The sequence below is a fragment of the Bombus terrestris genome, chromosome 3 (assembly GCF_910591885.1).
Source record: "Bombus terrestris chromosome 3, iyBomTerr1.2, whole genome shotgun sequence".
Lineage (NCBI taxonomy): Eukaryota > Metazoa > Arthropoda > Insecta > Hymenoptera > Apidae > Bombus > Bombus terrestris.
In genome coordinates this window covers 16,150,744-16,170,736 of record NC_063271.1, presented here as the reverse complement: position 1 = coordinate 16,170,736, position 19,993 = coordinate 16,150,744, and the positions used below count along the sequence as shown (strand labels likewise).

At 36.6% G+C, this 19,993-nt stretch overlaps 1 protein-coding gene across 4 annotated transcripts in view; it reads left to right on the top strand.

The window, feature by feature from the left end:
- Nucleotides 1–19,289, top strand: part of LOC125384780 — a 30,898-nt gene extending 11,609 nt beyond the window's left edge. The window contains exons 1-4 of one of the 4 annotated variants that reach the window (XM_048404679.1): nucleotides 14,587–14,834; nucleotides 14,923–15,277; nucleotides 17,408–17,574; nucleotides 18,495–19,289. In XM_048404679.1, coding sequence (XP_048260636.1) covers nucleotides 15,217–15,277; nucleotides 17,408–17,574; nucleotides 18,495–18,764 — 498 coding nt within the window. In that variant the 5' untranslated portion in view covers nucleotides 14,587–14,834; nucleotides 14,923–15,216 and the 3' untranslated portion in view covers nucleotides 18,765–19,289. Of the gene's footprint in view, nucleotides 1–3,857; nucleotides 3,889–14,586; nucleotides 15,278–17,407; nucleotides 17,575–18,494 lie in introns of those variants that run through there. The other 3 variants (XM_048404681.1, XM_048404678.1, XM_048404680.1) reach the window with 3 other exon arrangements.
- Nucleotides 19,290–19,993: the final 704 nt, after the last annotated feature.

Genomic DNA, 19,993 nt, shown 5'->3' with positions numbered 1-19,993 from the left:
AAAGTATAGCTACAACAGGCTGTTTAAAAACAGAATATAAATTATTGAACGTACTTTCGTACTGTGACGATAAATCGTGGGGATTGTTAATGAATTATTATGCACTCGGTAATAAAATACGCTTGCAAAATACAACATCTTTTTGCATGGAAGCTTTGATATTAATATTAAATATGCAAACAGGATATACAGCGTGATGAAGGCTATTCATTTAGTTTGCTTATTACTTTATAGAATGTTATAAACGTTAACTTCACATAGTTTAAGAAAATTATCACGGAATGCACGTCACGTTGCACATGGAACATTTGCGGTGACATTTCAAAGGCTGATTAACAGAATGTTATTATTGTGCCGTAGAGAAATACGATTAGTGCGCGGAATTTACTCGAAACTATAGTAGAAAAATGGTAATACGGCGTTTATTTAATTAGAATTTCATTTTACGTTTTAATCATTCTTAAGCAACCTTCCTCTTCTATATTTGTAAAAGAGGAAACGAACACCTCGCTTTTTTTCTTCTGGTAACTTCAATTTTGTAATTTTGCTAATAACTTAACGTTATAATAACTAAGATTAATATATTGTATAATAAAAATCCGTAATTCTTTCGAAGATTGACGTTATGTAAGGGTAAAGCTGTAAGTAAACGTTGGTTTATAAATATGAACGTTAACGGTATAGCAAACGTTTATTAAAGTAATAACGCAAATAATAAATGAAATATTTCCTTAAAAATGAAAGCATGTTGTTCGAATGCAGTTGATTGTTACGTTTGACAGCCTATAAAATTTTTCTGAGAATCGTGTTAAATAATGAACGTAAAAAATATTACTTTTTGCATAATTTATCATTAAACATGTTTGTTTAATAGAGCGAGTAAAACAGTCCCGGAAGGATTTGAGTTCTCATCGGCCCTTTTTTCCCAGAAATTACGCTCTTGGTGCAACAATTTCAACAATTTTCAGCAGTTGCCAAAATTATTTTAATACAACTTTCAGCTAAAAAATTGTAAGAAATTGTTAGAATTTAATATTAGGAAAAAACGTAATATCGATGTTAAAAGAATTTATAAAGCGACACCGAAAGGACTTATTAATTTCTCGAAAGCAATTGAAAAGAAAAGCATGTTTCTCTTTTTGGGAAGCTTTTAAAGTCAGGTGTTCCATATTAAGTGCAATTAACTAGCAAATATTTATATTTGCGCAGTTCCTTCATTTTGAAATATTCGCAAAATTTGCTGCATATTTCGTGTTCGTTCCATCTTCCGAAATGAAAATAAAAATTTTTATTCAATGTCTGAATATATTTCATTATATTCTATCTTTCTCATGATTGAAAGTTTCTTCTTCTTTTTAATAATTATATCGTAGCAAATACACAAAGATATTCAATTTTGTACGATAAAACAATCTTTACTGTAACATCGTCATTTCACTATTTTATATTTCACTATTTGGAGAAATATTATACTTCAGGTAGTATACATAAAGATGAGACTTTGAAAATATAATTCCAACGAACGTTAATTTAATATTAATAGTTTTCACAACTAACAGTTTAATCCTACGCTCGGTATTTTACCGACGGTAGTTGGTAAGAGAATATTTCTTTTTAAAAAAATTCGTCTCCCTCATGGCTATGTTAAAGAGAATCAATTAATCATTCAACTGCTTCATCATGCTTAATGTGAAAATGGCAGAAAAGTTATAAATACCTGCTATCAATCTTTATACACGTAACAATTGATTTAAATAATTAACTGCATTATATCCAATTATAAATTGCAGAGTACTGATTAATTGCAAAGCGATCATCTGCTATCGCCAAGATATTAAATGAATTAATATCCTCTGTATCGATCAGTAATTTCATTCTCTGTATCTATATGGTGTTTCCTATTAATAAGTTCGCAATTTCACAACTTCCTAAATACGATATTGATATTATATAATCCTACTAGAAACGAAGTACTTTTAATACTATCCAGATAAATGATTATACACTTTACAAAAGTATCTTTGGTCTGAAAAATCTGCAAATAATCCTTGAATACGTATTCGAGGTAAAATACTCTCGATGTGTATTTTACTCTTCTTTTCTTTTCTTTATTTATTTGTCAAAAAACAAATATATCATTACGTGAATGTAGCCGATACGATATTTAGAGCATTTCGAAGTTTTCTCTTGGGAGATTGCAATTCAGAATCCCAAACATAGTTGCAGTAAATCCACGAACAATATACTTAGGCAGAGCGCTCAAATGAAAGCAATAACATTTGTCCCTTGTAGAACTGGAATCGATTTCTCTGCGGCTATTCACCCCTATAAAACATGCAACTGCGGCAGTCTGTTGTGAAATGGTCGATGGGGAATTTGTGATTTCAATTTACGATCAATCGTCCGTTATACTTCACGTCGCTAATGCGATAAATTTACGAAGATGTGCAGAAACGGAAAATAGAAAGCGATAAGTTTTATTGCAACGATTAAGCTGCAATTTCCTATAAGTACGCGGAACGCCAAAAGTAAGAAATATAAAAGGCAAATGCTTGCAAGAGAAATGCTTTTCGCAAAAACAAGATATAATAATAATAATATACGTATGTTCGTGCAGTTTGCTACTTTCACGAATACGACTGAATAAACCGAAACGGATAGAGATTTATTTCATCCTCTACGTTTCCTAAACGTTTCATGGACTTTTGCATTTTTAAAATTCCCACAAATGCACGAACATCCGCGATCTAATAATCTAACGATGAGTCCGCTATTTCGGAAGATATTTCTATATTTTGGGTAAATCGTTGCTTTGTAATATTTGACATAAGAGATGCTCGTTAACGAACGCGTAACGTCAGATATCCACGTTTACCGCGACTCTTTCAGGAGAAGAACTTTGCAGCTAGGAAAGTTTTAAGGAACTTTTAATTTAGAAGAATTTTAAAGAACGACCGTAACATGTATATCCCGACGCAAATGTCGTTCCTGATAGGAGAATCACACAGTCGAGTTCAGCAATCGAATCGATGTTCAACAGATGCGAGGGCAGAAGCAGACGAAGAATAAAGAGAGAATAAACACGCGCTCGTTAAATCAGCGCAACGAGTAAAGTAGATCTAGCCATTATTCCGTTCTGAAAAGGAAGACGAATGGAAGAGGAAAGGAAGGTTCAAAAGAGCATCGTTCGCTTTGATTATTGACACACGCTCACGCTAATAACGGTCATTGAAAGGCGAACGGAGAATGAGAATTATTGAAACTTGGAAATATCGAAAGCTTGAAGCTTCGCTAATTAAGAGAAGTCAACTGTCATAAACATCGATGAAGATCCTATCGACGGAAAGTTAGGAAATTTAATCTTTTCCCTTTACGTTTGACTCGAACGCAAACAGTTCGATCTGTTTCTCGTTTAAGGAACGACCTAACGAGTATACAGAGTCTTTCGCGTACATTACTCGTCAGAAGTTTCGAGTCATTGCGCGTTTCATCAAATTTTGCAGAATTTAAAGAATCGAAGACTTCGCTTTGATAAATTTTTAATTAAAGAAACGTATAGTCGAGTGCAGGCGATTATTGCTGATAACTGTAACATTTATTTTAGTAACGAAATTGACAGGAGATTTGGCATAGATAATACAGGAAAAGTATTTTAAGCTTTCCGTATACGAGGGAGAAAAAATTTAATTATTTATATCGTAAAGTGGCGTCAGGGAAAACCGGTGTCTTATTTCATGAATCTGAGTCTTCTATCGAGTAAACGTTCCTCTTTAATAAAATCTATAACGTGTTAGAACGATACAACAATTTTAGTTATTCCGTAGAGTATTACGACAACAGTCTTAGACCATTTGCATGATGATCAGGATCGCATGGTCAAGCAGAGAAGTAAGTGTCACAGCGTAAAAGAAAAATAGTATCGGTGCATGACGTAGGGATGATGTACGGTGGTAAAGCGAAAGCTGAAGGACATTCGAATAAAAAGAAATAATAAAAAGAAAATAGTTATCGGTTATACAATGTGAACAAAATTACGTACGTGTTTAGAGCAACGACGTTGCCTACTACAGTTGTACGGTAACGAGCCTTTAGAATTTAAAGCCTGGATATTACTCTCGCGATGCTCGTCGATTATACGATGGACATTTTTCTAATAGTTTACAGTAAAAATATTCCTACGTCCAATAGATTGAATTTCAAGTTGAAAAACAATATTAGAAAAGATTGAAAACTTCACGATTCCTAGGATTACGTGTAACATTGCGTCTGCGGAGCCAGAAAATTGATCCACGGATTGGTCTCAAAGGAAAGTTATTTATAAGTCAAAGAGTATCGTATTGCATCGTTCTTTCTTTATTCGAAGCACTCGGGAACGTTAGCTGTAAACATTTCCATTGTATCGCGATCAACGAAGAATGATTCGTTTCGTAACTATAATCGCATTTTCATCCATAATGGACAAGACGAAACAAAGCGAAAGGAAAGTTGTACGTTCTCAATTACTCCTATACGGAACAAAGATCAGAAGTTATAAGTTATAGTCATAAGGGGCGACTTAATTGAACATTACCAATACACTTGACATCACGCGTTGCTCGAGAGCGAAGTTACGCGGATGTTTATATCGTCTGGGAGTCCCAGAGCAGCAGTTAAGGGTTAATATCGAGAGCGCAGCGATGGTAAACGTTATAATAATACAAAGTTCCGATATTCTCTAACTCTAACCATTCTACAAATTTCATCTTTAAACGGTATCGTGATCTGGTCCTGGTTTAACCAATTGGCCGTTTTCCACTAGTATACTCGTCACGAAGAGATGGCAGTATTTTACGTTACGACGAGCCCCGTCAGTACTAAATTGAAAAATAAAACAGTCGTTTCGTAACAACTTAATTCTGTATTATAACAGTCACCCGTACTCCGTGTTCGACGAGTATACTCGCCATCGCTTACTGTTCGCGACACACTTTTAGGTACACGCTTTTCAAAGAGGTCGCAACGGCTAACTGCTAAACTTTTTTATTCTGACATTGAAATTTAACAAGAATAAATCAATATCAGCGGCAATTTCAGTTCTATCCTTGGCACGTAAATACAATATAATTTACCTTTAACGAAAATGAATGCAATTATTCGTAATTATTCGCGATACTATTTACTTATATATTTTTCTATGTTGTCTTACGTATCTGTTATTTGTAATAGATGAGATCGAACGAGAAATATTAGAGGATCAGCAGCAGGGTTAATTTATCAGTGTAAAAATATGCGCAAACTTCCACGATCCAGTTATAACACGCGATATAATTCGCTATTTGCTTAGCTCGCTTCGCCAACTAGAAGCCTCGCTAGCTTTGTCCATGAGGATCTATTAAGATTATCATTTTAATTACACGTTGGTTGATCGAACGGCCAACGAGAAACGCGGCCGACAATTTTGATTAAATAGCCGTTAGCGTTACCGAGAACACGGCCCGTGTAAAACAATTTCGCCAGACAATTTTAGTTATCGAATTTGTTCGGCGAGACGCGCAAACAAACAAACCGCAAACAAACCGGCTTTCACCTCGTCAAAGGCTACGTTTCACGCGAAACTCGCGCCAGTTACAGCGTTAACTTGCTTTGTAGTATTCATGGTGAAATCGCCAATTCATTTCCACCGTCTAACGAGAAAGACGAAACGGACGTATTCTCGGTGAACGCTTCCCTTTCGCGTCTCTGCCGTTCTTCGAATCGCTCTGCTTCAACGCAGTACAACCAGCCAGCTCTCTCGTTCGACAGCTGACAAATTGCCTGCGTAACTTGTTTGCCGCGACCGCGAGAACTATGTTTTAAGTCGAATGATCGTCAGATGTTACGAACAATTGGAAATTATCTTCATTTCCCATATCGCTGGCCGATGCTCACGATCTGTTCAGTTTGGAAAACACGGAACAGCTCGCTGGACGATTAGTTTGAATTTTACGGAATCGCGTTTGAGGTGGAATATGCCGAGATCGTAGAATCGTTGATGTTCGACTGCTCCCACGAATACTCTGGTGTCTGTACGTTTTATCAGTCGAACCTAACATTTCTCAGTGACGGATAAGTTTCTTTTTAAAAAATCTACGCATTCTTTTCTCTGTTCGATAGAATAGAATTCCGATAAATAAGAATTTGGTATGAAACTAACAACGTTCCAGTCGTACAGAAAGAAAATACAATTTAATTAAAAACGTGGGAGGTGGTGTAAGAATCGGCGATAGAATTCATCAAGAGTACGTGACGTTGGAAAAGCTACAGTCACGGATGTTAGAAAATGGAAACGTGATATTGAGAATTATGTAAAGCACGTGGATTGCTCGAATGATGGGGTAACTGTGGGGAAACCTTAAATACACTGATGTAATGGGATGGTTTCGTTGTGATAAAGACGATAATAACGACGATTTTATACAAATGGAAACAGCCAGCTAAAACGATAATGGAGAGGCACTTTCCCATGCCGAAGCACCCATGCCACTCGAAAAAGGGGCTTCGATCGTATAAAATTTACCGCGCAAAAGCTCCCAGGTACAGAGAAAATGTAATTTTACGCAGTTATTTCTACCGAAAGAATCGTGTGACGTGGTGCTTAAAAAGATATGGAATGTATAAATATTCAAAAAATCAATTTTATAAAATTAAATCTATCGATCCATTAATAGGATTAAAAGAAAGGAATGCATCCGAAATGTACACAAAATTGAAGGAAAGGAAGATTTGTATAAAAATTGTAATAATACGATGCAGCAATTTCACGATACCATTTAATTAAAGTGGGTGTATATATTTTTGAGAGCATCCTCTGTATATCAGAAATATATTACGAAATAGAAATATGTTATTACTGGTTTTCCGATGAGAATCCGAAGTGTATCGAAAATTTAATCGGCGTAGATATTTATCGACGCAACAGTTGCAATTTCACAGATACAAATATCTTGCGAGTTCTCTCATCGTCGTAATTTGTATCTCCTTTATATACATCGTCTGTCTGAATATTCTTTCTAATATTCTAATTAGACTGTAGATTTTGATGCAAATTCATATTTTTGAGAATATGATTGAAAAGAAAAAAAAAAAAAAAAGAGAAGTAAAGAGTATTTTGTATATTTTATATTTTCTTTCGTATCACGTGCATTTTGTACAATTTTATTGAAATTGGATTAGAAGAGCCAAGCAAATCGAACATCAAACGGACTACGCGTCGTGTGTTACTTTATAGGAAAATCACGACAATGTCTGTAACATTCGTAGTATTTTACGATCCTATCTACGATAGCACTTAAAAGTTCATCAAACAGATGATTACATCACGTACAAGCCATTTGAAAGTCAAATTGTTCCATTTTCCGAAAATTTATTCTTTAAACTCTTAAGAGTTTATTCTCTAAAAATTTATTCTCTAAAAATTTATTGAGAGTTTATTCTCTAAAAATTTATTCTCTAACTCTTTAAGAGTATTACATCGTGGTTTATTAACATACTAAATAATAATTGACTGTTCGAATAGTTTGATGATTTTTGGAAAGTACGTGTCCCTGATAAATATAACTTCTATGCACACTTCCAAATCCGTTTGAAATTTCACCGATACGATCAAGTTAGGCGTGTCTCGCTACAGTGCTGCAATGATCATTTCGAAATGCTTCGTATATCATATACGCAAAAAGTTTCCAGCAACGTTGAAACAGCTTCGCGAGCCACGTGTAATTTATTTATAAAAGATTTTTGCAACTGTCGAGACATCTTGGTATCTGTTAATAATCGTTGAGATATCATTGCAATCAAGTAAGTGCACTGTATCATACGCGATAACAAAGTTACTCGATTATTCGAATGGTATGTACTGGGATTAGTTTCGATGGATGTTTGAATGATGACGGAATATTTGGCCAGCATAAGAACTGAGGCGTGTATGGCGTTATGTTGTCGTCGGTGATAGTAGTAGTTGCCGGCTGTAGATATCGCTGCTGGAACGCTACTAATTATTCTTTTATTTTGATGCGTGGTAGAAAAATAGGATGATCACGGGCGCCGGGAACCGAACCCGGGTCCCGAACGTTCGAAACCTAGAGCGCTAACCACTTCGCTACCGTGTTTTTTTTTTTTTTTTTTTTAATCTCTGTTTATTTGTTCCAGGTTATTTACATATTTTTTTATATCATTTTTTTTCCAGAATAAACGCTGAATTCTAATTGTAGGGTGGTACAGGCAAGAGTACCGATACGCGGCGGTACGACGTAGCCATGCATTATTACATTCTTTTCTCTTTTTTTTTTTTTTTTTTTTTTAAGATTATTATTGTTAACTAAAATAAAATTAAGCCGCTGTTGCGCTGTGCTTATGTACGATATTTTAATTTATGTCCTGAAAGCCTGGACGCAAAAACAAGACAGTTCGCTAGCCTATTAGGGAGGGGCTGGGAGGGGCTGGGAGGGGATGGACTGGGAGGGGCGGGGAGGGGTGTTCTGTGGGATTAGTATAATATTTGTTTATCTATTTACATATTTACATATTTACACTTTGATTCGGTGAGCGTTGCCGTTCTGTGGCTCTTTATCTTGTTGTTTTTGTTGTGAATTCCGTATCCACCAATATTTTTTTGTGTTTTTTCTGTGTTTGTCTTCTGTATCCTTTTGGGGGAGGGCCATGTTGTATCTCCACCTAGTGTCTGCCGTGCGGCCATCTAGGTTTTCCTCGTATTGAATAGATTTCATTCCTATTTTCCTTTGCATATGATAAATTATGGGTATGTTGTTTTGGTCTTGGAGATAGTTTCTTTCGTCTAGGTATAGAAAGGCTTCGGGGGGGATGTAGCCTGTTAACAGAGTGTTTTTGAAGTATGCGTCGTTTGGGTATAAGCAGCCGAAGATTAGGCTGTTTTCTTTGATCTTCGCGGCTTGCGAGAAGTGATTTCTCGTTAGTTTTAGGATGTGACAGTCGATGCGGTGGATGTTGGCTAAGTCGTATATTTTTTTGTTTTTTACGTATTTTCTGTATCCGCTGTGTTCTGATCTGTAAATGCTCAGGCAAGCTCTGATGCATTTTCTTTCAAATATGCGAATTTTTTCCATTATTGACGCAGGTATGTTGTACCATATTGGGCAGCCGTAGGTTATAATGGGTCTTATTAGCGATTGGTAGCACATGATTTTTACTTTGCTATCGAGAAGTCTGGAGTAAAACAGCCTTTTTGTATTCCAAAAAGCTTTGCTGGCTTTGGAGAGTTGGATTTCGATGTGTTGCTTATAATTTAGTTTTTCATCTATGTTTATTCCTAGGTATTTTACGCAGTTTTTGTGTGGTATGAGGTTCTCTTCGTTTGCTTTTTCTTTTAGGCGGAATTTCCTGACTTGTTCCCTTTCTGCTGGGCCGATTTTGCTTGTTCTGGGTCTGAATAGTATGGTTTCGCATTTGCTTGCGTTAATTTTTAGTTTCCATGTATGATAGTAATCGCTGATTTTGTTAAAGAGTTCTTGCAGTTCTGTTCTTATCGTTTTGGTTTTGCGGCCTGTTACGTAGATGATTAGGTCATCCGCGAAGGCTATGGAGCGTTTGTGTGTGGATGTGTTGAGGTTAAAGAGGTTTAGTAAGTCGTTATTGTAGATGCTGAAGAGTAGCGGGGAATTTACTGTTCCTTGTTGCAGGCCGTTCTCTATGGAGAATTCTTTGCTTGAAGTGTGCGAGCCGTCGGTCATTATGAAAGTTTTGTTTGTTACCATGTCCCATACTATTTTGATTAGGTATTCGGGGAAGTTCTTTTTAATCATTTTATAAATGAGCCCTGGGATCCAGACGGTGTCGAAGGCTTTTTCGATATCTATTAGGCAGGCGGCTACTCGCTGGTTTGCGTTAAGTGCCCAGCAGATATCCGACGTAAGTTTGTTTATTGCGTGGATTGTGGAGTGTTTGTGGCGGAAGCCGAATTGGTTTTCCGGGATTATCTTATTTTTTGAGCAGAAGGCTGCTAGGGGGTTGTTTATGATCATTTCGTATACTTTGCTTATGTTGGGGAGGAGGCTTATGGGTCGTAGGTTTGCAGGTGATGAGCCGTCTTTATTTTTTTTTGTAATGGCTATGAGTTTGGCTTTTTTCCATTTTTTGGGGAAGTACGTGTTGTTTAGTGCATTATTAAACAGTACTGTGTAGTACCATTTTATTTTGTTTGGTAGGCGTTTGAGCGAGATATTTGGGATGCCATCGAAGCCGGCGGATTTTTTGTTGTTTAGCGTGGAGAAGATTGTACTTAGTTGATTGAAGTTTGTAAAGTAGTTTATTTCTGGGTCGGGCTGTTTGGGGTCGTCCGATGTGTTTTCGTTTGAGAATGTGCAGACTGTTTTGTTTAGCGCTATGTCTTGTTTTATTTTATTTTTTAGTATGTTTGTTTCGGCGATGATAATTCTGTTTAATTGTTCTCGGCCCATGTGTTCGTTTTGTGTGTGAGTTTTGGCGAAGTGGGTGCCGATAATGTCTAGTTTTTCCGTTGTTTTTGATATTATGAAGTTGCCCTCTGTGTCTTTGTTGGTGTTGTGTATCTCGATGCCTGCTTCTTGGATGAGGGAGGCTTTTTCTGGAGGCAGTTTGAGGGGCGGGATGGAGTTTTGTTCCTTTGGTCTGAAAATTTGATTTATCTGCGGGAACATGCTAGCAGAGTCTTTTTTGGAGATATTTTTTATTTTGTTTGTCCAGTATTGATTTATAGAGTTTGCGAATTCTTGTTTTAGTTGTGATTTTATTTCGTGTAGCAGGTACTTTAGGAATTCTATGTCTTCTCTTTTGTCGTAAGAGTAGTTATGTCTTAGGTAGTTTAATTTCGATAGTATGTAGCTTTTATCTCGTTGTAGTTTTTTTATTTTATAGTTTATATATGGCTCGCAGGAGTCTTTTTTTTTATATGTCGGTACGGATTCTTGTAGGGCGATTTGTATATGTTTTTCTATTTCGTCTATGAACGAGTCGATTTGTCTGTCTGTTAGGTTGACATTGTTGTAGATTTTTAGGTCGCAGTTCTGTTCGAGCAGGTTTTGGAACTTTTTCCAGTCTGTCTTTTTGTAGTTGTACCTGGGTGTTTCGGTCTGCGTTTCGAGTGTTAGGTAGTCGGATGTGTTTTTGCTTATCTGAAATACTATGGCGTTATGGTCGCTGTCGTAGTCTATGGTTTTGAGAGTGTTATTTGGTCGTAAGTTTTGGAATTTTATTCGGGCGTCTGCTAGGCATATGTCTAGGTAGGAGCGTCCTTTTGGGTAATAGGGTAGCTCGGAGCCATAAAGGTTTGTTTTGTAGAAAATGCTTTTATTGTCTAGCCAGGTTCTGACGGAGTTTCCTCTCGTGTTGTTTATTTCGTTTTTCCAGCTGGTATGTTTGGCGTTAAGGTCACCGGCTATTATGTAGTAGTTTTCCTGTTTGTCGAGCTGTAAAAGTTGGAAGAGATTGTCGAATTCGTCGTTAAATTGTTTCTGGTTTCCGTAGGCTGCGTAGGCTGCAGAGATAAATAAGTTTTCCTTATTGTTTATTTTTATTTTTATGATCGTCGTCTCTAGGATTTTGAAGTTTGTTATTTTGTCGTTTTGTATTGTTTTGAACTTCAGGGGGTTTTTTTTGAGGATTGCCGTTCCTCCTCCTTGGGTGGCGTTTGGTCTGTCGTGTCTTATTATAGAGTAGTTTTTGTATTGCACCTTATGTCTATAGTTCAGTTTGGTTTCTGAGATAAGTACTATGTCGGGGGTTTCTTTCTTAATTAGAGTTAGTAAGCTGTATCTTTTTTGGTTTGAGATTAGAGAGTTGGCGTTTATTGATATGATTTTCAGATGTTTAACTTTTATCTGGTTTATTTTCTGCTGTGATTGGTGGGCGGGTGTGTTTTGGCTAATCTTCGTCTATATTTTCGATGATGTTGAAGATGGAATCGATTCTTTCTTCATGCGTATTTAGTGCTTTTTTGATTTCGTTTAGTTGGGTTTGTTGGTCGCTTAGTGCTTTTAGGATGCTTTTTTTGAAGTCTTCAATGACATTTATTATGCTTATTTGGGGTGCGTCTATTGTTGGGTTTGGGTTTTGTTTGGCTTGTGCCGCTAAGTTTGTTACTAGCGGTCTTGTCTCGTTTATACTTGTTTTTTGTTTTACTATATCCGCGAACTTTAGCTCGGGGACGTACTTACGGCTTATTTTGGCGATTCTTTCGGTTTTTGATGTTTTTGCTTTGGTGATTTTTTCATTAATCTTTTTCCGTAGTTCGACGAGTTTTGGACATCCTTTGTAAGATGCAGGATGTCCGTAGTTTTTGCAGTTTACGCAGTAGATTTTTTCTTTGCTTACTGCTGCTTCTTTTTTTATTTTGCACTCACCTGGCCCGTGCGGTTCAGTGCATTTTACACAGCGATAATTTAGGTTACAGTTTTGTGCAGTGTGGCCTATTCGCTGGCATTTGTAGCACTGCGTGATATCGTTGTTTTTTTTATTTTTTCCCATGCTATTTTTAGATAGTTGAGTCTGTTTATTTTTAATAGGTTCCCAATATTGCTATCGGGGGAGACTTGAATTATATAGATTGGGAGCAATGTGTTGTTCTCCCTTGATTTTCTTGTTGTGAATCGGGTCACTTTGGTGAAGTTAACTTCTTCGATATTCAGGGCTTTTAGATCTTCTAGTATTTCCGCTTCTGTGTAGCTGTTACCTAGACCTTTTAGTAGATACGTATGGGGTTTTTGAGATTTTGGAGTATATGTGAAGTAGGCCGTGTTGGCTGCAGTCAGTATTTTTTTTGCATTTGTGTAGTCATTTATGTTTTGAAGGTAAAGCACGTGCTTACCTGAGTGGATTCTTTTGATGTGGAAATTCTTGATTTTGAGTGAAGTTTCCATGAGTGCTATTGTATCTTTTGGGTCTTGTAATGTTATGTTGCTGGGGGGTGGCCTGGCCCCTTTTGCCGATGTGGGGGGGTCTGCCTGTTCTTCAGCGGGGTGGCTGGGTGACAGGCCTTTATAATTTTGGTTTTTCAGTAATGTTGAATGATGTGGTGTTGTTGTTTTTTTTGGCGGAGCGGCGGGGGAGGTACTTGTCCGGGTGGCATTGTTTTTGTTCGTGGTTATCGGTGATGTGACCAGGGGTGTGGGCTGTCTGGTTGCTTTTTTCCTTAGTAAGTCGTTTTTTTTTTTTAATGTTTCGATGATAGTTTCCTGCAACTGCGGTGCGCAGGGGTCTTGAGCTTGGAGGGCTTCAAATCTGTTTTTTATTGGGATTGCCATTGGTTGGGGGCTTCTTTTTTGTTTCATGTTTTCGTTTTTTTCATGACACTCTTCTTGAGAATCGCTTTCTTTTTCTTTTAAATTTTCTTGTCTGATTTCTTTTTTGTTCCTGCTTATCAGGTTTGGAGGCGGATTGAGTTTCCGCGTCTTTTGTGCAGCGGGTCTTATGCTGCTATCTTTAATTATCTGTTGCTTTTCTATCTTCCTTTTGACCCCCTTTTTGTCGCACTTATGGCGGATTCCGCCTCCTTGGTTTCAATCTCATTCCTTTCCTCTTCTATTTTTGTATTGTTTGTAGTGTGGGTGATGTTATCACTATTTTTTCACTGCTTAGCACTCTTTTTGCTTTTTTTTTTTCTCCGCTCTCTCACTGTATACTGTACACTGAATAGCTTGCTGCGCTCACTGTTAGGGCCTACGCCTGGTAGTTCCTTAGGGCCGAAAGGTCCGGCCTGCTCGGAGGATCACGGTCAACTGGCTTCGCTACCGTGTCCGTTGCTCAGTTAGTGTCGTGTAGCGGTATTTGTTGTCGAGTGCCGCTACAGAACTGATCCCTTCCATATCGATCGCGTTTATCGATATTTGATAAAGAGATCGTTTGCAAATTACATTTACCGTCTACTGTTGCTCACGAAATTATTCCAACTCTGATACGTGCTTCTTTATAAATATATCGCGTGTGTACGTGTATGTTACATATTATATTACATATCGCATATTACATATTATATTGTATTTTAAGTAACAAGATATTTAGTGCGAGTGTATATTTCGCAGAGATTCCAAAAGTGATTAAACAGTCAATTATCCATCACATCGATGCATCTCAATGTTCAATGGGACAGTATTTAGCGTCTATAACATGTTGAAGATAGCTCTTTATGGTGTATCTCGTGGAGGAAATTAATTTCACGAAATTAATTAAACAGTCAATTATCTGTTGTACCGATACGTCTTGATATTCAATGGAATAATTTTTGATATTTATTATACGCTCAAAATACCTATCTATACTATGTACTATTTTTCCCCCCAAATATTCGCCACAACTATTTTCTGTCTTTTACATTTGCACTTTCAGGATGATTTCAAATTCTACCAATGTGATCGGGATAGTCGTGTTTCGTTACAAAACGAACAAAATCCCGAAGTCTCGTGTAACGGGCTATAGGAGGCGTTGGTGCGTTCTTTAAAACAGAATAACTTTTCAAAAATTGAGTCAAACAATTTGTTTCTTTCCTTTGCTTTCTTTTTTTTTTTTTTTTTTTTTTTTACGAGTTAGAAGAATTGGAAAGATTAACAATAGGTGACGTGTAAAGAAATGTTGAAAGAAGTACAATTAGTCGGAATAGCGAAGAAGAAAGTAAAGGTAGCTTTTTACAACTTTTCTAGCTGGACCTGTAACGAAGATTTAAATAACACATTTCGAAGATTTCCTCTAACTCGTCGAGCAAAATTCAAATGGTTCGGTCCACAGTTGCAGACGAGTTATTTCGTTCGAATGAACGTACGAAACGAAAGATATTTTTACGGCGAGTGTCGGACTATTTTAGCTTTCGAGGCATTGTAAGTTGAATTTTAGTTGCGGTGTCGACAAATCATTGATTCAGTGACAGTGAATTTTCTTTTTCCTGGATGTGATGCGAATGCGCAGAAACTTTGACGTCAAACGTTCCCGCTGAACGAACAGGACCTTCCGGCTGCCATGGATATTGATTTTCCTTGGGCTTCAAGGTTTCTGGAGCAGCTGTACCCATCCAGCGCAGACTCCGGCTATTCTCAATATGGCTGTCTATTGTACCCAAATCCGCCCGTTTTGCGTTGCAACGCGCTCGCCGCCATACACCAGCATGCGATCAATGCGCCAAGGACATCAGCCGATCGCAATTTAAACAGCCGAATTTATTTTCGAATGTGACGCGCTAGACGTTATCAACATGGCCGATACATGTACCCTGTCATGTACTTCCTGATCGTCGCGTCTATCTCCATGGTCGTAAGCATCAATGGTAAGCCTCGCATTTCACTCGCTTTGTCGGGCTGCTTAAACCTTCGCCTCTTTAATTCGACGCGTTTCTCACACGTTTCGCCACGAATCAAATTACATTTTTCTGAAATTAAAAATTCGCCGATACGCGTTGTCCATCTTCGGTATTTGCGAGAGAAGAAAACGATTCTTGCGCCTTATTCGTCACGCCGATTTTCACGTCGATCGGAATACCAAAGTTGATCGACTCGACAATGTATTGACCAGTTAGCCGTTGCGACTAATGCGACTAAAATGCGTTAGAAAGGACAGAACAACTACTTTGTTCACGCTGTATTATAGTTTTTTCATAATAATTATTTATATCTCTTCATTTGTTCGTTTTACCTGGTCCTGGCTTCCAAATGGTCGAAACGTCTTCAAATTTACGAATATATTTTAGTTTTCGCTGAAATTGCAGTTTAAACAGCAAAAATTGCTTTTTACGCGTGACGAGTATACTCGTCAAGAGTAGGTAACTGGTTAAGACGGAAGATAATTTGCCAGGATAGACAATGGCGGTATTTCGTCTTTGAGAATTTTTAATTTGAGGAATTTTTCTTTCAACAAAGAGCGTTTCTGTAATGGAAAATGGAAGTTTCTGTTTCTTCCCATTTTCCTCTTTCTTTCTCGAGGTTCCTTTCAGTTACATGGCCCTATTTGTTTTACGAGCAAGTTGCGTTTTAGGAGCGTGTTTCGTTGAGGGAGTTTTCACTAGATGTCTGAAGGAACGATTTATAGCGAAGATCTTCCTCTACATATAAACTGCATATAGAGGAAAGTGCACCTGTTGAAGCCTTCACTCGTAGGTGTTAGCCATTTGTGTTACGAATCGTGTAAACAACGATCATCGTACACGGTGCATTTAATTGACTTTTCTTCCGTGATAAGCTTCGCGATGAATTCTCATTTCGAGGCTACCTTTTTCATTTACCGTCTTGCCTATGTTTCCTATGTATAAAATAAATAATTCATACTGAATACATCTATTTCTATTTTCTCTTTTTCTTTAGATAAGAAGAATATTACAATCAACTTTCACAGAGAATTTTTAACATTAGATCGTCCCAAAAGTGTCTTTTATCTTATAAGGAAATAATAGACGCACAACATTTTTTGTTTTAAATTATTTTATTGAATTACGTTTAATCCATCTTATTCTATTGGAACCAGATGTGAAATAAAACAGTATAATTTTTAACTTCATGAAATATACATAGAATATTTCGTGGATATCGAATCTGCAGTCTTGCGTAGATCCAATTGTCGTATAGATGCAAACGTAGTCGTATACCGTCTGTTTAGTCTTCGGAGATGATCCAATCTGTTAAGAAGCTGAAACTCTAGAGGATTGGTACGATTGGTCAAACTTGCGTGGAAGCGTTTTTCCGAACTTGGAAATATCTTTCATAACTGTAGGTATTTTTAAGTACCCGTGTATGATTTCGTTGATTACCTGTCAGTGGATAAGCGTTAATAATGCCTTAAAATGAAATCGTTGAATGCTCTCGGAATACGTTTAATTGAAATAAATCGAAATAAATTTTTCGTAATTTCCAGATACGTTTACGATATTTTGCTTGCCAAGTCTCACCGTCGGACGTATCGCAAGAACAGCAGGAAAATTTGGCGAAATATCGTTAGAGACGCTATTCGACGGAAAAGCTAAACATCCGAAGAATTCCGTTGTAAATAAGAAACCTAAACCGATGTTTCACCTTATTAGACGATTTCCTCGATGATATCCCTTTCCGCAATCTTCCTAGCAATCTTGTCAACGAACGCGACGAAATTTCATCTTACGCATATCACCGATGTGTCTGTAAATGTCAAGACTAATATCTATTTATTTTTACAAAAATGTACAAAAGTCTGACGTTAATGAAAGCACGACACATTTGTTTGAAAAATGAAAGAAAGGAAGAAGTAGAAGGAAGTAATTTCTAAGAAATAAAAGAGAGAAAGATGCGAAGCATTAAAAAGTAGACAACGATTTGCCCAACGTCTTACGTCCGATTCCTACGTCGATTTTAATAATCTTTAGAAATCTAGGATAAATCACGATTTCTATTAATTAATACGTATTTGTCGGTTGATTGTGTCCGATGATCAGGCCAACTGTTAACTACGGAACATCGAACTCACGCAGCGTCGGAACGAGCAAACGATTTATGGTGTCATCAGTGTGATACAATGGAAGATGGAGAGAGATGCGCCAATCTGACCGGAAACTTCACCACTTTCGGGCACAAGTGCACTGGTGACAAAAGGACCTGTATGGTAATGACAAATGATAACAGAGATTCAAACGCTTGTTGATTATACACAGGTCACGCACGTGTTTCAGCAGATGTTTGATATTTTGCTTTGATCGCGTGCTTTTAAAGCAAACAGAATATAGCAAACAGCTAGCTAAAAGCGATATTAGTTATCGTCAACACGAGAGCGAAAGAAGACTGTTCAAGTTTCAAGTTCAAGTTCACAGTTTCATTTAGTTCATAACGCGATTTTAGTGTTTGGAAATGTTCAATATAGTCGATCAATTCAGTTTCATAATAATTACGTACTTTATTGAAATTGTTTCCGCTTTATAGGAACATATGTACATGGTGTACACATTTGAGGGAATATGCAAATGCAATTTTTTGTTTGTTCTTCTTATTTATTGATAATCAACAATGATATTGAATATGATATAATTGTACAATTTGCACATACACGGCAAAAATTTTACGAAATCCGTAATCGATATTAACCGACCGAATTAACAATGAACGAGTCGTATTCTCTGGAAATGATGCGAGATATTCTGGAAAATTGATATTCCCTTGACTAAAAATATGTTACGTTCACACTCACTCGTGTTCGTTACAAGTTCCAATGTGAAATGTCATACAGAGTGAAACAAGGAATTGTTGCAAATATTAATTTAATTTTAGTATCAAGAATCATTCTACGTACATGTAGAATTCTTTCTCATCTTTTCTTTTCAGTCTTCTTTTTTCTCTTTTCGCTCGATACTATCAAGTTCGTGGTTTAATGCCGCCCAAAATGAGCTCGTACTCGGACAAAATTAAAAGAAATACTATACTTTAGCGTACGAGTGTCTCTTGCGATCCGCTAGGACATGTCATATAACGAACATCGTGAAAGTTAAAAATCTGCAAATATTCCTTTCACGTTTGCTTCTTTCTCTTCAGGTAAAGCGATTTTCTTACACTACCAGCACCGAAGATTCAACGTCTAGTCCACAAACTTGGTCGGTGGAGAGAAAGTGTACTAACAAATGCGACTCCGGATGTATAGTGGTCGGTGAACGAACAAAACTCTCCGCTTGCACCACTTGCTGCGAGAAATCGTTTTGCAATATCGGTACCGGTGCTGCGAACGACTTGACGATAAGAGGGATCGATCTGTTTCTAGCTTTAATATTACAAATTACATTAACAATTATCATGTATCCGTCCTGACATTGCAGACGAAATAACACACGATCGTGAATCATTTTAGTCACCGATGAGAATAATTGGTTCCATTAACGCGTTTATACGTACATTGTAACATATACTGTAATATTACACAACAACACGATACATAAGATTTGTCGCATTACCAATGAAAATGCTGTTTTCATTTTGTAAATGTATACATGGAGTTTCATTCCTTATGTGTTTCATAATAATATTACGATGAATATTGATTAATAAGTCAATAAAATTACGACGATATCGATAATACGAAGCTCAGAAATAAGAAAATAATAATGATGTTCTCGTTCTACTGTCGATAAATCAAAGAACAATTGACAATATAGAAAGGGGATGTTCTTAAGAATATAATAATTCATAATTATAATAATTACAAATACAATCAAATCTACGAGAATGAGATTTAAAACACTGCTAAGTTATTACTCGATCGTTCAACGAACCAATGTAATTTAAATTGTAAATTTTAGAAAAATTGTTATAGCAATACACTACCAATAAATTGTATAAAGTGACAAACTTTTCTAAAAAAAAAACTCATTAATCTCGATATAATAATAAATACTTTTTATCGATTTCCATTTTTCCATTATCCTCTACTTAATTCCCAAGGATGTCAATGAGAAACATATTAGGTTGTTCCAAAAGTCTCTGTCTGTTTTATAAGAAAATAATAGATGCACAACATTTTTTCTTTTATATTATTTTATTGAATTTTGTATGGTCCGTTTTCTACTAATAGAACAAAATGGATCATAATGTAAAACAAAAAATGATGTGCATCTGTCACTTCCTTATAAAACGAAAGAAACTTTTGAGAAAACCCAATAGAATGGGAATTTTCTCGTGGACACATAACATTAGAAAATTGTACACAACTTTTATTTAAATTCCTTCGTACGATCTCTGTACAATATTCTTTTATTAATTATACCTTAATTTTCTTTTTATTTTACTTTAATTTTTAAGTATCCTCCGATTGGTTTCCAATTATTTTGATTATTTTGCAGGAAGCGAACAATTTTAACGATCGGCATATTTTTCGATACTCGTGAACAAGAGTGTACAACCTGGACGTTTATACACACTCACATTTCTCTCAAACGCACAAACATCCGCATTCCGTTTATAATACTAAAATTTCGCTGGAAACAAGGAAACGCGAGATCAGGTATCTACTAAATCGCTTAAACTATATAGTTTATACCAGC